Below are 16,342 nucleotides of genomic sequence, written 5' to 3'. Positions count from 1 at the left end.
GGTGGATCTGCAGAGGGTCAAAGCCAACAACAATCTGGCACCACTGTCTCCAAAATTCTGCAACTTCTAGCGTGAAGGCAACCATACTTCCACGGTAAAGGCAACTGCCAAGCACCCGCCATCCATTCTACAGCATGCTTTTGACTGGGAGATGCAAGTGGACCTGGGAAGTAGGCTTGTCTTCCCACAAGACATTGCAGTGACCTCACTCCGTCTGGATCTGGTCCTGATTTCCAGGAGCATCAAGACCATCTTAATAGCTGAACTTACGGTGCCATGGGAGGACAGGCTAGCTATCTCGCATCAAATTAAGAAGGCTAAGTACCAGGACTTGATTGATGACCAAAGGATGGCACGCAACTATGTTTCCCATCGAAGTCGGCTGTCGTGGTTTCCCAGCAACATCTTTGCGCTATTTCCTACAGAAGGTTGGCCTGGATCCAAAACATCTGAAGAAAGCTACCAGGGAGAAAGCTGCCGAGACTAGCTCAAGATGGTTGTGGCTGAAGAGAGCCCACAGTTGGAACCCCTCTGCAGGCAAAGGCTAAATGCTCTTTGCTGCCCCACTCAGGTGAAGCGTACAGGTCAAGGGGCGAAACGCTAGTGAACCTGAGACACCTGCTGACGATGCAGAGGGGTCCTCAACAATGTGGATGCTCCGCCCACCTTCTCACCATGGAATACCATCACATAGACACCATATCCAAGTAGGTCTTGCAATTCCTGCTTGTAGCAAAGCATCTTTGATGTTTATCTCACCTTTATGATGTCACGAGTACATCAGGATTTATGGGAAGTGTTCCCGGTTCCGGCTGACCTGATCTATGCAGCCTAGCATTGAATTATAAAAGTCTATAATGTGTTATGTGTATGCTAGGTCAAAGAGATGTATTTTTAGTCTAGCTTTGAACTGACAGAGTGTGTCTGCTTCCCGGACAATGTTAGGAAGTTCCAAAGTTTTGGTGCTAAATAGGAGAAGGATCTACCGGCAGCAGTCGATTTTGATATTCTAGGTATTATTAACTGGCCGGAATTTTGAGATTGCAATAGACGTGAAGGACTATAATGCGTTAAGAGCTCGCTCAAGTACTGCGGAGCGGTGCTTTGTAAGTAATCAGCAATATTTTAAAATGTATACGATGTTTAATAGGGAGCCAATGCAGTGTTGACAGGACCGGGCTAATATGGTCATACTTCCTGGTTCTGGTAAGAACTCGAGCTGCTGCATTTTGGACCAGCTGTAGTTTGTTTATTAAGCGTGCAGGGCAACCACCCAGTGGAGCATTTCAATAATCTACCAGTATGTTCTACCAGACACACAGTATGTTAGGTCTGTGTCAACACTGGTTTTAACTCGCTGGGACACACAGTATGTTAGGTCGACACTGGTTTTAACTCACTGGGACACACAGTATGTTAGGTCGACACTGGTTTTAACTCGCTGGAAAACACACAGTATGTTAGGTCGATACTGGTTTGAACTCGCTGGGACACACAGTATGTTAGGTCGACACTGGTTTTAACTCGCTGGGACACACAGTATGTTAGGTTGACACTGGTTTAACTCGCTGGGACACACAGTATGTTAGGCCCTTCTCTAGCTGGCGATACGTCCGTGATTTTAATGCGATATGGCTCAGCTTGTCAGTTAACTACGGCTCTTTGTAGTAAATGCCGCTCCATCTGAAAGCAGGTGATGGCGATTTACTACTAATCAAGGAACCGGCTTTACTGACGAGATGCGCATAACAATCTCACGATTTAAATCGCCCAGCCCTAGTATGTTAGGTCGACACTGGTTTTAACTCACTGGGACACACAGTATGTTAGGTCGACACTGGCTGGGACACAGTATGTTAGGCCGACACTGGTTTTAACTCGCTGGGACACACAGTATGTTAGGTCGACACTGGTTTTAACTCGCTGGGACACACAGTATGTTAGGTTGACACTGGTTTTAACTCGCTGGAAAACACACAGTATGTTAGGTCGACACTGGTTTAAACTCGCTGGGACACACAGTATGTTAGGTCGACACTGGTTTTAACTCGCTGGGACACACAGTATGTTAGGTCGACACTGGTTTAACTCGCTGGGACACCCAGTATGTTAGGTCGACACTGGTTTTAACTCACTGGGACACACAGTATGTTAGGTCGACACTGGCTGGGACACAGTATGTTAGGTCGACACTGGTTTTAACTCGCTGGGACACACAGTATGTTAGGTTGACACTGGTTTTAACTTGCTGGGACATACAGTATGTTAGGTCAACACTGGTTTTAACTCGCTGGAAAACACACAGTATGTTAGGCCTACACTGGTTTAAACTCGCTGGGACACACGGTATGTTAGGTCGACACTGGTTTTAACTCACTGGGACACACAGTATGTTCGGTCGACACTGGTTTTGAACACATGCTGGATACTCTTCAGGATTTATTCCTGTTTGATTGCCTGTATACACCTTTGTTTTACAGTAAGAGCAGACGCAGGCATACGTTTCGAGGTTTCTGCTGTCATTCGCTTCCAGTTATTTTACCTGTACAAAACCAGTCTGTTATACTGTTTGATATTGCAAACTGGTCTTTGTTCTCATAAGCCCTATTCTGACAGGGCTAGTTTAACATGGAGAGGTGGGGTAAAGTAATTATTACCAGAACTTCTCAGTGATTTTAGTCCCGTCCGAATGTGCATCTCAGTAACGTTAATCATTACAGACAATGTCAGGAAAGATTACGGCGACTTATCTTCAGTAAAAAGGTCCGGAAAAGTTACCTCAGGTAATACTAATCCCGTGCGAATAGACCCGCAGTAAATATGTACGTACATATTCCGTCATTTCCTGTTTAAAAGGAGTTTTCCGCAATTTTTCTAGTATGGAGGCGCTTGAAGAAGCATTCAGTTCGTTCTAGACGCTGGGACGAGTCTGTGGCAAAACTCAAGTGTTTTCCACACACCATTCAAATCAGACAGAAGATCGACAGCACTTGTTAGAGGCACAACACATCTTTTAGCGTTAGGTAAGAGCCTTTTACCAACAAAATCCAATCTGAAGTTAATTAATAAATAGTTTGACCGGACATAACTGTTTTATATATAAATATAGGTTATATGTGTTTGCGCACGTGATATCAGGAAGCAACGTAATACACACATGACGACAAGGCGTCAAGATGGCTGTGGATCAAGCGGGGTGATCCGTGGATCGTACAAGCTACTCAGACACAAGCCAGGGTCTGATCAACCCTGGCTGGGTCGCCTGGGCGAGGGTGTATGATGTTGTGAGACCCGAAACACCCAATGAACCCAGGATACATCACTGATGATGTGTCTGAGTTGCACCAGAGGTGTATTTCAAGAACTATACCATCTGGCTAAGCAAGTGACTTCCGGGAACAGTCTGGATGACAACCATGAAGAGTATGGAGACTGCTGGAGAGACAGCTGGCAACTGCGAAGACAGTAACCGAGGCAGCGAGGGCCAGCAACCCAAACTGCAGCTTCCGTGAGGATGCACCCATAAACAAGCTACGAAAACCCCTAATGAACCATACCCCCAGGGGTGCCCGAGAGGGGTGGAGAATGAGCACTCCAACAGGACGGACATACAGGCAACGACCAATGCTAAGGGAGAAACTACAATGAGTGTAGTTTGCGTATGTGGCAAAGTCTGCAAGATACGGCATGGCCTGAAGATCCACTAGGCCAAAATGAAATGTTTGACGGGGAAGCAGGTGGTGCGACGCACAGGTCCAGTACCTGGTGAGACGCAGGAGGAGCCGGCCCGGAATCACCCCACAGTGCCCAGAACCTCCACGCCCCACAAGCTCCACCCCATGTGAGACATTCCGAACATCGCCGGGTCAAGTGGCCTGCTGCCAAAAAGGAGCGAGAGTGGCTCCAGTTTGATGAAGACCTGGACCAAGTCCTTGAAGCTACCACGAGGGGGGATGCAGACAAGAAGCTGCGGACTCTGTCAACAATGATCATCAGCATCGGAGCTGAAAGGTTCGGCATTAAGGAACGACAGCTGACCAGAGGGGTGGCAGAGCCAAACCAACGGGAAGTGAAGATCAGCCAGCTAAGGAGTGAGTTTAGACTGCTCGGACGGCAGTTTAGGAAGGCAAGGGAGGAGGAAAAGGCTGGTCTGGCAGAACTCCGCCACACCCTGAGGAAAAGACTAACCACCCTCCGGCGAGCTGAGTGGCATAGGAGGAGGGGCAAGGAGAGAGCCAGGAAACATGTCGCCTTCATTTCTAACCCGTTTGGATTTACAAAGAAGATCCTCGGGCAGAAAAGAAGTGACCAGCTTGCCTGCATTGAAGAAGATGTTAACAAATGTCTCAGCACCACTTACAGTGACAGCGCAAGAGACAAAGATCTTGGGCCATGCAAAATGTTGATAACCCCGCCGGAACTCACCGTGGCATTTAACACCAGGGAGCCAGCTTTGAAGGAAGTTGAAGAAGTCATCAAAGCTGCTAGAACCAGCTCAGCACCAGGCCCGAGTGGAGTGCCGTACGTCGTCTATAAGAGGTGCCCCAGACTCTTGAAGAGGTTATGGAAAATAATCAAGGTCATCTGGAGGAGGGGGAAGGTGGCGCAGCAGTGGAGACATGCAGAGGGCGTCTGGATCCCGAAGGAGGAGAGCTCAAGTGCTATCGAGCAGTTCAGAGTCATCTCGCTCCTCAGTGTTGAGGGAAACATTTTCTTTAGTATTCTTGCCCGACGCCTGACGGAGTTCCTTCTGAGAAACACGTACATCGACACCTCTGTGCAGAAAGGCGGAGTCCCAAAGATGCCAGGATGCGTCGAGCATACAGGAGTTGTCACCCAGCTGTTACGTGAGGCACATGAAGGCAAAGGGGATCTGGCAGTCCTCTGGCTCGATCTCACCAATGCCTACGGGTCAATCCCACATAGGCTGGTAGAAACCTCACTTGACCGACATCACGTTCCAGACAAGATCAAGAACCTCATACTGGATTATTACAATTCCTTCAGTTTGAGAGTCACCTCTGGAGCGGAAACATCTGTGTTTCATCGGCTTGAGAAGTGCATTATCACGGTATGCACTATTTCCGTGATATTGTTTGCCTTGGCGATGAATATGCTGGTTAAGTCAGCAGAGGTGGAGTGCAGAGGCCCACTCACCAAGTCAGGTATACGGCAGCCCCCCATCAGAGCATTTATGGACGATTTGACTGTGACAACAACATCGGTTCCGGGGTGCAGATGGATCCTCCAAGGGCTCGAGCATCTCATCAACTGGGCTCGAGCATCTCATCAACTGGGCCCAGATGGAATTTAAGCCAGCCAAGTCCAGGTCCCTGGTGGTGAAGAAAGGGAAGGTTACAGACCCAAGAGGCAGTGAACCAGGCTGAGTCACGGCTGCGACACAGTGAGCTGGTGGGGGCAGTGGCATCTGGACGGGCAGGACTCGGGAGCAATCCAAGACCTCGCTTTAACAAGGCCCAGGGAAAGGAAAGGGGACAGCTGATCCAAGATGAGGTCCGAGTTGGGGTGAAAGAAGCCTGCTGCAGTAGGACAGTAGGGATGCGGCAGCAGGGGGCATGGACCCGATGGGAGCAGGTGGCAGACCGAAAGATATCGTGGACAGAATTGTGGAAGTCTGAGCCACACCGGATAAAATTCCTGGTTCAGTCTGTCTATGATGTCCTCCCCAGTCCATCCAATCAGGCCAACCGCTGGGGCCTGGCAGACACACCACTGTGCCCACTCTGCCAGAGAGGAGGTTCATTGGAGCACATCTTGAGTAGCTGCCCAAAAGCACTGGGAGATGGGCGCTACCGTTGGCGCCACGACCAAGTACTGAGGGTCATTGCAGAGGTCATCAGTACTGGGATCGCCTGCAGTAAACACCAGCAACCAGCAAGACAGAACATCGCCTTTGTTAAAGCCGGGGAGAAGCCACATCAGCGCCTGAAGGAATCAGGGGGGCTGCTCGCAACAGCAAAGGACTGGCAGCTGAAGGTCGACAGCTCAAATTCCCAGGGAACATCGCAGTGACCACGCTCAGGCCAGACATTGTCCTGGTGTCAGAAATAACAAGGCAAGTGGTCCTGCTGGAGTTGACTGTTCCCTGGGAAGACCGGATGGAGGAGGCATTTGAGAGGAAGAGGGCCAAGTACGAGGAGCTGGCAGGCGAATGTCGAAGCAGGGGGTGGAGGACCCGATGCAATCCTATCGAGGTCGGGTGCAGAGGATTCGTCGGCCAGTCACTCATCAGGGCTCTCAAGATGCTTGGAGTGAAGGGACTGCACATCAGGAAAGCCGCCAAGAACATCACGGATGCCGCTGAAAAGGCGTCCAGATGGCTGTGGATCAAGCGGGGTGATCCGTGGATCGTACAAGCTACTCAGACACAAGCCAGGGTCTGATCAACCCTGGCTGGGTCGCCTGGGCGAGGGTGTATGATGTTGTGAGACCCGAAACACCCAATGAACCCAGGATACATCACTGATGATGTGTCTGAGTTGCACCAGAGGTGTATTTCAAGAACTAGAATTTTATATATAAATATAGGTTATATGTGTTTGCGCACGTGATATCAGAAAGCAACGTAATACACACATGACGACAGGAGTGACACGGTGTGTAAGTCGAGTTACTCTCACACTTCTTCTAGTTTACTGAGATCTCTTATCCTGACGAATTGGCCATTATTATTACAGACGTCCTATGGTAAAATGACATTACTCCATGTAAAGCTAATCCCGTCTGAATAGGGCTTTATAATTCTATAAACAAACACACTGGTTTATAGTACAAATAGTGTTACTGTTTACTGCACTTTGTCATTCTAGGTTATTTCTGTTTTCTTCTGCGTCACAAAATAAGGTGGATAGCTGTCTCTCGCCAGTGGAACACAAAAGAAGATCTTTTTGATTAGGGCTGTTGCGGTGAAGGAATTTCCTTTACGGTAATTTGGAGTGGCTCAATTGCGCCACATGCGATATTATCGCCATTTATTTATTTATTTGGATTTATTTGTTGCTATATAAATAAGTGTTACGATGTGGTCAGCATGCACAAAAACGAGGACATATTCAATAACCAATGTGACCGAAACTAAACAGCGTTGAAACGGGAAATAAAAAGAAGAGAATGTCAAAATAAGGGTCCACATAACAGAATATAAACCTGACAATAAGCTTGTTAGACTATATTTATATGTATAACAGGTAGTTCCGATCCTCGAATCTGACTGGATGAGAGGCTTTCTGCTGATATTTCACTAGTATCATCATCTTCATCTCTGCACATAGACAGAGTTGCACTGTTACACTACTAGGTGGCGGCAACGGACTGTCTTTGAGTGAGTCATTAAACCGCTCATTCAACGAACACGTTCAAAAACGCTGATTCATTAAAAGATAGATGTAATGAAACAAGGTGTTAATTATTTTAATTTTGAGTGCGTATGGTTAAAGGTCCCGTATTATGCCCCTTTTCACAAGATGTAAAATAAGTCTCTGATGTCCTCATAGTGTGTATGTGAAGTTTTAGCTCAAAATACCCAACAGATAATTTTTTACAGCATGTTTAAATTGTCATTTTTTGGGGCTCAGAAAAATGCGCTGTTTTAGTGTGTGCCCTTTAAATGCAAATAAGCTGCTGCTGCACGACACAGGGGGCGGAGCCTCACGAGCTCGCGCTCAGTCTCTCAGGACAAGTTCATCTCACGGAATGATGATAATATCAGAAACTCTCAGTAACGGTGTTCATTTCGAGTCGGACAATAATGCCTACAGAGTCAGAGTGCTGTATAGAGATGGAACAGGTATAGTTTAGTAGTTTAATTACGGTTATAACGTATTTGTCATCTGCTTGTATGTATCCATTATTAATAGCCTACAAGCCTGCTGTTTCGGACCAGGTCCGAATGATGATCAAACATATACTGATGAGTTTAATAAAGTTTACTGTACATCACACAAAAGATGAAGCGCCAGTTTTACTTCAGAAAATCACCGTAAGAGCTGAGTAAACACAGTAAGTTATAAGAAGTACATAAACGAATTTCGGTAGAGTTGAGGGAGCATTTTCTTTAAAAACAAAATAATTCCACCTCGTCTTGGCTGCCTCAGATTTCGGGAGTAAATAGAGAGAGAGCTATGTGGATTAATACATCCAGCCACACAACACCTACAACGCTTGGGAGACATTCTCGTCAGCAGCTGTGAACTTGATCAGGGCGGGTCTATGTTGAAACGGCAGTGTCTGTCAACACTCGTAGCATTCTGAAAACAGCATTCTGAAAACAGGTCGTTGGGAGACACTGCTGATGATTTATGGGGATTAATAAAAAAGGAGTGAGTGGATTTTTATCACTATTTGTTGTGTACACACACTGCCAACACACATTTATGTCCAAGCAGCATGCAAAAGTGAATTTTGCATAATAGGAGACCTTTAACGCTGAAGCTGATGCTTCACTTATAGATTATCATGACAGAATATGCTAATCAATGACTTGCAGATAGTTAAAGGGTAACTCTCGCCAAAATGCAACCTAAGCTCTTTTTGTTAATCTACCCGAGGTAAACTTTCGTTTAAAAGCATAATTAGGATGGAAACGCCACTTTTAAGTTTGACCGTATTTTCGTTTTAGGTTAATGCCTTGTGAATGGGAGTGAATAGGGCACGACTATGATAGCATCAAAATTGCTGTTTTTAAAACACTAAGACGGCTCGACACAACATGAAACTGTGCTGGAAGTGTCACCAGGGGCTCTACACATGAACTCCAGCACTGAGAACATTGTTTGCGTACACAGAGTTTACTAAAAAGAAAGATTTTTAACAACTCACTGTGTTTCCGTCCGCCGACATTTTGTCAGTCAAAAATAGTCGATTTCCGAATGCAAGTCAATATTGATTTTCACGAACGAGAAAACAACAAATTATCTGTGAATTTTTTTGGAACTAAGCTTTAGGAGCTTTCCACCTTTACTCTACTCCCTGTTACGGAGATCGACTATTTTTGACTGACAAAATACCCGGAGGACGGAAACACTGTGAGTTGTTCAAAATCTTTCTCTTTAGTAAACTCTGTGTACACAAACAATGTTGTCAGTGCTGGAGTTCATGTGTAGAGCCGCTGGTGACACTTCCAGCACAGTTTCATGTTGTGTCGAGCCTTCTTAGTGTTTTAAAAATAGCGATTTTTGATGCTATCATAAAAGTGCCCCAATCACTCCCATTCACAAGGCATTTAATCTAAAACGAAAATACGGTCAAACTTAAAAGTGGCGTTTCCATTCTAATTATGCTTTTAAACCAAAGTTTGCCTCGGGTAGATTAACAAAAAGACCCTAGGTTGCATTTTGGCGAGAGTTACCCTTTAATTCCAAATCAGCTACATACATTCATCAATGAACCAAGTCCACGGGTCAAGAAGTAAATTTATTATTATTATTATTATTATTTTAAAAAGAGTTCAGACCTTCTCGCTGCCGGCCAGATCCACCAGGTAGAGCTTCCCGCAGAGCTTCTGCTCCGTCTCCACGTGCTCCTGCTTGATGTTGATCAGGAAGATGCTGTGACTGCGAGAGCTGTGCTCGTTCATGTCTGCCCACACAACAACACCGCGTTTACTCTTCACTCTCCTCATATCATGTGTTTCTGCAGCTACAGTCAGTGAGATTATAAGGAGTGTGAGCACTCACTGGTGACGGCCACGTGCCGGTTGGACTTGCCCTCGTCGATGACGTCCATGACCTCTTCCGGACTGGAGACGAAGCGCTCAGTGCAGCCCTGATAACACACACTTCATTAGCGCTGGTAGAAAGCTTAAAGGGAGTTCACCTAAGAATTAACATTTCCTGATCATTTACTCCTTTACCCCACATCAACCAAGATGTTCATGTCTTTCTTTCTCCAGTCGAAAAGAAATGAAGGTTTTTGAGGAGAACACTCCAGGATGTTTCTCCATATAGTGACTTCAATGGGGTCCAACGGGTCGAAGGTCCAGATGTGAGTTTCAGTGCAGCTTCAAAGTCTCGACACGATCCAGCCGAGGAATAAGAGTCTTATCTAGACAAACCAGTGGACATTTATAACAAAATAAACATTTATATACTTTTAACCACAAATGCTGGTCTTGCTCTAGCTGTGATGCGCCACACATTACGAAAAAAGGGTGAAAAACTCCATCTCATTTTCTCCTCCAAACTTCAAAATCGTCCAACATCGTTGTTTTACCTTTTATTTACTTATTTACTTTACATTAATGAGTCTTTGCACGTTGGCTTTGTAAACACTAGATCTGTTCTTACGCCTACGTCACGCTTGACCTTTCAGCGTGATTTTGTAATGTGTGGCGCATCACAGCTAGAGCAAGACCAGCATTTGTGGTTAAAAGTATATAAATGTTTATTTTGTTATAAATGTCCACTGGTTTGTCTAGATAAGACTCTTATTCCTCGGCTGGATCGTGTCGAGACTTTGAAGCTGCACTGAAACTCACATCTGGACCTTCGACCCGTTGGACCCCATTGAAGTCACTATATGGAGAAACATCCTGGAGTGTTCTCCTCAAAAACCTTCATTTCTTTTCGACTGGAGAAAGAAAGACATGAACATCTTGGTTGATGTGGGGTAAAGGAGTAAATGATCAGGAAATGTTAATTCTGAGGTGAACTCCTCCTTTAATCTCACTCTCACTGAATATGCTGATGGTTCACCTTCACGTAAGGAACTCGGTTCTTGTCCTCGTGCACAGACAGGTTGGTCTTCGTGACTGAAGAGGAAAGAAACACAATGAGGAGTATTGTAGGGAATTCGTTACGCTGCACTATTTCTGTTTCCTACAAACCGTCCAGGAGATCCCGGATCTTCTCCATGTAGATCTCGAAGTAGGACACCTGAGGAGAGCAAACACTGCTTTTGAGAGCACTGGTCGAGTATAACTAGCATTTATTTTTCTTGCAGGAATAACATTTACATGCTTTTGAAACCTAAATGTTTCCAAACTCTTTGGTCAAAAACTCGTGACTGAGTGTGTGTGTGTGTGTGTGTGTTAGTGAATCATGTCCGAGAATAACAAAAGGGGAAATTAAACGAGGCGGATGTCTAGGTTTATAAACTCATGACTTTGAGTAACAAAGTGAAGCAATCAAGAAAACAGAGTTTGCTTCTACCTAGTAACAGAAGGGTTTGCATATGAAGAACCAATAAAATTGTAGGGAAATTATATAATGTATCATCATGTCCGCTTTGCCATGCTCCTATTCTATAAAAACTGTTGTATTTTTGTATGCTGGTGGGATTCTCTCTGAAATTGGTCTGAGATCCTCCAGCCGTGAGAAAGCATATTCGAAGGCAATGTCTGGAGTCTGTCTAGTTATTGCAGTGCAGCAGGGTTAGTGGGACACTACAGACCTTATTCCCAAGTGATAGTTTTCACAAAGAAAGAGACGTCGTTCGACTCAGTGAGAGACTCGTAGGTGGGGTTAGATTGCGGTCAGGGATAGGGCTGGGTAAAAAATATTGTTTTGTCGATTTTAATCGATTCTCATTTTTACAAACCGATATCGATTCTTAAATCCCAAGAATCCATTAGTCCTCCTGTTTTCTGTTGATGAATGAATGTAACATTGTAGCGCATGCCATCCAATAAATCGCAATAATCTTTGTGCTTTGTTACTGATATGAAACAAAGTCTCAGATTTCAAATTACGTCCATTTTCTTACGAAATTACGAGATTACGAAATTCAAAAACATAAATAGCGTTTTGTCGCTGTGGCGTGAGATCGCTGATCTTCTCTTCCGCCTTAATAACACCAGTTACAGCGCGAGATAAACATGAATGAGCATCTGAAAGTATGTTAAAAGGTACAGTACAACTTATCGAAGTCCGTATCATGTGACATGGAATCGCCCAATCAGTGTTTCAACCGTGGAAAGACGTCAGTAAAACAGCTTGTAAACAATGTCATGTAACGTCACATTTACCTCCGAAAAACCATATCCAGTGACCATAAACTCGTCAGTCAACGAGAAAAATTAACTCTAGAGAGGAGCATTTTGCTAAATATATGCACCATATTACATATTCATTATAATTTTTAATGTTCTTCAATATGTAATGCATGTTTTAATAAATCTGGCAGGTTTTTATGACAGCCACCATTTAAATGTTTATATTTCATATAACTTTATTATTATAAAAATAAATAAAAGTGTATTTTAAATGTTTGTAAACAAATCAGTTCATTTTTACCTTCAATATTATAGTAGGCTAATGAAGCCTATAGGCCACCACTGACTCCCATGGTTTACAGCATTAGTTTAGAGATTTGTTTTCCTTGAGAAAATTTGCCATGTATTGTCCCTGATATCCAAAATAATCGATATTGAATCGAATCAAATCATAATCGAATCGAATTGCAAGCTTGTGAATCGAAATCGAATTGAATTGTGAAATTTGTGTCAATACCCAGCCCTAGTCAGGGAACTATAAGGTCTTTTATGCGGTCAGAATAGTTACACTTAGGAGTCAACCCGAGCCGTTTAATGTTATAGATTAGAGAGTATAATGTTTATAATAGATATAGGTTATAATAGAAGTATAATGTTTAAAAGTGTCGATTGTAGGTAAACTCAAGTCAGGTGCGTAGGGGGAAACCTAGCACAGTACCTTGATGTGGAACTCCAGGTTCTCGTCCATGGAGAAGATGTGATTAAAGATGTCCTCTGCGATGCGGGGGATGATGCCCATCTGCTGCGGGTCGTGCAGGTTCCCCTGAAATAAACACGTCATTAGTAAAACTCATCCTGGTCTGATCCAGTCAGCTTTATTTATATTGCGCTTTATACAATACAGGGGTGCGTTTCCCGAAAGCATCGTTGGCCAACTATGGTCGCAAGTTCATCGCAATGTCCATTGAACTCTATTGGTAACGACGGAACTTGCGACCATAGTTGGCCAACGATGCTTTCGGGAAACACACCCCAGATTGAGTCAAAGAAGCTTTACAGAGATAACAGGAAAATAATGCTTCACTGATGCAAACTGAGTTCAGTTCCGCAGCTCTAACAGAAAGCAGTGTCACTGTTCAGCTGAAGTCAGTTCTGTTGTAAAGATCAAACTCTTCAAGGGTCTTTTATTGTCATTCCACACACATTTTTACATGAAGGAGCGAAACGAAGCACTAAGGTCCCGGTCAAAACACAGGATAAAAACATTAACCAATGAAACATTAGAAACTAGAGTGCATGTCTACGCAGCTTCCTCAATGAATGGCACAATAGAAAATAAACAATGCAAGAATAAAAACTGTGCAATAATTAGAAATAAATTAGGACATAAATAGTCAAATATTGTTGCACATAAAATGTCTAAGTAATACTGTTATGTATTTTTTTTAATCCTATATTATCTATGTTATTGCATGCAGAGTAGAAGAGCAAGAATGTGTCATTTATTAGTATAATAAAAGTAATTGATTTAGTTGTTCGTCTATAAAGCCGTTCGGTTAAATCAGTGATGTCATCGTCCATCTCGGTTCAGATCAATAGACAGAGCAATGGCTCGCATGATGTTAAGACAGCAAAATAAATCGATGTAATTGTGTATTATTTATTAGATACATTAGGAAAAAAATATTTTATTGTTGTCAATTTGTGGCAGAATGTTGGTACCTTACACAGACAGACATGTGTTTAATCGTTCTGATGATATGGTTTAATGTTATGGTGATTTTCTCTTTCTACATCTTTTTTTATTATTTTTTTGACAATGTTGTGCCGCTCATTTTGGCCAGGTCACTTCCATTTTTAATCTTTTAATAATGTGAAAATATGATACACCGGTGTTTTGCCAGATGAGAAGTTTTTACTCTTTCAATTCCTTTTATAACTCTATCATATTTCTATTCTCTTAATTCCAACTTATTTAATTTTTATTTTGTGATTATTCTAATTTATTTTAATTCCTTTCTGTGTAAAGCACTTTGAATTACCATAGTGTATGAAATGTGCTGTATAAATAAACTTAATCTCAGAAAGTTGTAAGTGGTTAAATAAAGGGCAAATAAAAATAAAAATGTTCCAGCAGAGAGAGACTGAGCCGGACGACACTAAACACAACAACGGCTGAGCAATGACACAAACCACAACTGTAGGTTTTAGTAGTGATGTTTAACATATGTTATGCTAAATATTTGCCATTTTGAGAGCAAAGTCTTTTTTTTTTATTTTTTACTTTTGACTGGTTTTGCTATTTTTATAATGTAAAAAATGGTAAAACTTTACAATATGGTTAACATTAGTTAATGTATTAACTAACATGAACTAACAATGAATAATACATTTGTTACAGTATTTATTAATCTTTGTTAATGTTAGTTAATAAAAATACAGCTGTTCATTGTTTGTTCATGTTAGTTCACAGTGCATTAACTAATGTTAACAAATACAACCTTTGATTTTAATAATGTATTAGTAAATGTTGAAATGAATATTAACTAAGATTAATAAATGCAGTAGAAGTATTGTGCATTCTTAGTTTATGTTAACTAATTAACCTTATTGTAAAGTGTTCCCTAAAAACGAATGCAAAATGAACTCTTGATAATGTTGCTGAATTAAAACTGTGTAAGGATGTAAACAGTGTAACCCACTGTACCTCCATGGTGTGAGTCTTCCCAGAAGAGGTTTGTCCATAGGCGAAGATGGTGCCATTGTAACCTCCCAGCACATCTACACACACACATACACACATCATCCCTCCAGTATAAGCCTGGCAAACGCTATCCTCACAGTTCAGATGTAATGAGTTCAGCTATAGTCATGAAACACACTCCACACACACTGACCTTTGACGATCTGCTTGGCACACGTGTTGTACACCTGCTCCTGAGTGGTGTTAGTGGGAAACACACGGTCAAACGCGTACGACTTTCCCTGCGGACACATAAACACACAGAGGAAACGGGAACGTCATTGTTTGGACTCAGATATTGATTATTAGACCATTAATCACGTCACAGAGATATAGACGGAGGAATAGACTGTCTCAGTTCAGCTTTATACACTATAAGCCTTCACAGAACTGGCATGACTTTCACATTCAGCTTTCACTACATATATATATATATATATATATATATATATATATATATATATATACATTTATTACAGCTTAGTAAAAAAATTAAACCCTCCCCCTCCCCAATAACTGTTACATTATCATCATCAGCCACTCCCTGCATTCATTCAAACTATCTCTCTCTCTCACTCACACACACACATATATATATATATGTGTGTATATAAGATATATATGTATATATTACAGACAGAACGATATTTCTTTTGTATATTTTAGCTAGACTCAGATTAGGCCTCGAGCCTCTATATGTGCTGACGTCATACTGACACAGTCGCGCGCATCATCATCATCATCATCATTCGTATCATCATTTAATGTCTATATTAGTGTTGAATGTGCGGTAAATCTGGATAAAGGCGATGGTTACCGCGATGATGACCGTGTCGTCCCCTTGGAAGCTGGGCAGGAACTTGTCTCCGCGCAGGATCTCCGCCTGGTTCAGAGGCCTGAAGCGACACAGCACTTTAATATTACACTCGGCTACGGCGTCCGTCATGATCACACAGTATAAGCGAGTTTATATAAGAACAACAGAAGACGACGAGGAACGGGCTGAGCTCGAGCTAATGGCGTCAGGCGAGAAACAGAAGAAGATGCTGATGTCTGCTTGAATCCTTCTCTTCAGGGTTATCTGTGTGTGTTATCTGTGTGTTGTCCTGGAGGATTGTCCTGCTGGAGTCAGTCGCAGTGATGCTGGGATGGCGAGTCTTCTCTTCAGGGTTATATGTGTGTTGTGTTCGCAGTGATGCTGGGATGGCGAGGATGCTGCTGTTGTCATGAGGATGCGGAGCAGGGCGTGGCTGAGGACCACTCGCGCAGGGGGCGGGGCTAACTGTGCTACGTCATCCTCCTCACTGTTTATTTCACTAGACTTGTCTAATGAATATACCGTTTTTTGATTAATTGATACAATTTGTACACTCTGGCATGTGTTTTTTATTGTTATTTATTTTTATGTATTAATATGTAAATTCTGTATACTGTATATTACTAATGTTCGTTGGATATATATATATATATATATATATATATATATATATATATATATATATATATATATATATTTTAAACGGCTTATTTTCACTTATATGCACTCGTGTAAGCGTCATTATTCAGATTTGAATCATAAATAACGATGATCTCTGCTCTGCTGAAGTGAACCCGCGGTCACGTGGTGCCTGTGACTTTCCTCAGCGCTG

General features: G+C 42.8%; 1 protein-coding gene across 2 annotated transcripts in view; it reads right to left on the bottom strand.

Moving 5' to 3' along the window:
• The window catches only part of kif5aa (kinesin family member 5A, a), a 41,795-nt gene extending 25,854 nt beyond the window's left edge, over window positions 1-15,941 (bottom strand). Inside the window, exons 1-8 of one of the 2 annotated variants that reach the window (XM_084422370.1) lie at window positions 15,511-15,941; window positions 14,848-14,935; window positions 14,658-14,731; window positions 12,669-12,773; window positions 10,844-10,892; window positions 10,713-10,768; window positions 9,696-9,783; window positions 9,473-9,597 (exon numbers count right to left, since the gene is read on the bottom strand). In XM_084422370.1, the coding sequence (XP_084278496.1) occupies window positions 9,473-9,597; window positions 9,696-9,783; window positions 10,713-10,768; window positions 10,844-10,892; window positions 12,669-12,773; window positions 14,658-14,731; window positions 14,848-14,935; window positions 15,511-15,639 (714 nt within the window). In that variant the 5' untranslated portion in view covers window positions 15,640-15,941. The remainder of the gene's footprint in view (window positions 1-9,472; window positions 9,598-9,695; window positions 9,784-10,712; window positions 10,769-10,843; window positions 10,893-12,668; window positions 12,774-14,657; window positions 14,732-14,847; window positions 14,936-15,510) is intronic. The other variant, XM_084422369.1, reaches the window with a different exon arrangement.
• Between the last annotated feature and the right edge of the window lie 401 nt (window positions 15,942-16,342).

Source organism: Rutilus rutilus (assembly GCF_951802725.1).
Source record: "Rutilus rutilus genome assembly, chromosome: 10".
NCBI classification, from domain to species: domain Eukaryota; kingdom Metazoa; phylum Chordata; class Actinopteri; order Cypriniformes; family Leuciscidae; genus Rutilus; species Rutilus rutilus.
Note: the sequence above shows the minus strand (reverse complement) of the source record. Positions and strands in the feature narration are given on the sequence as shown.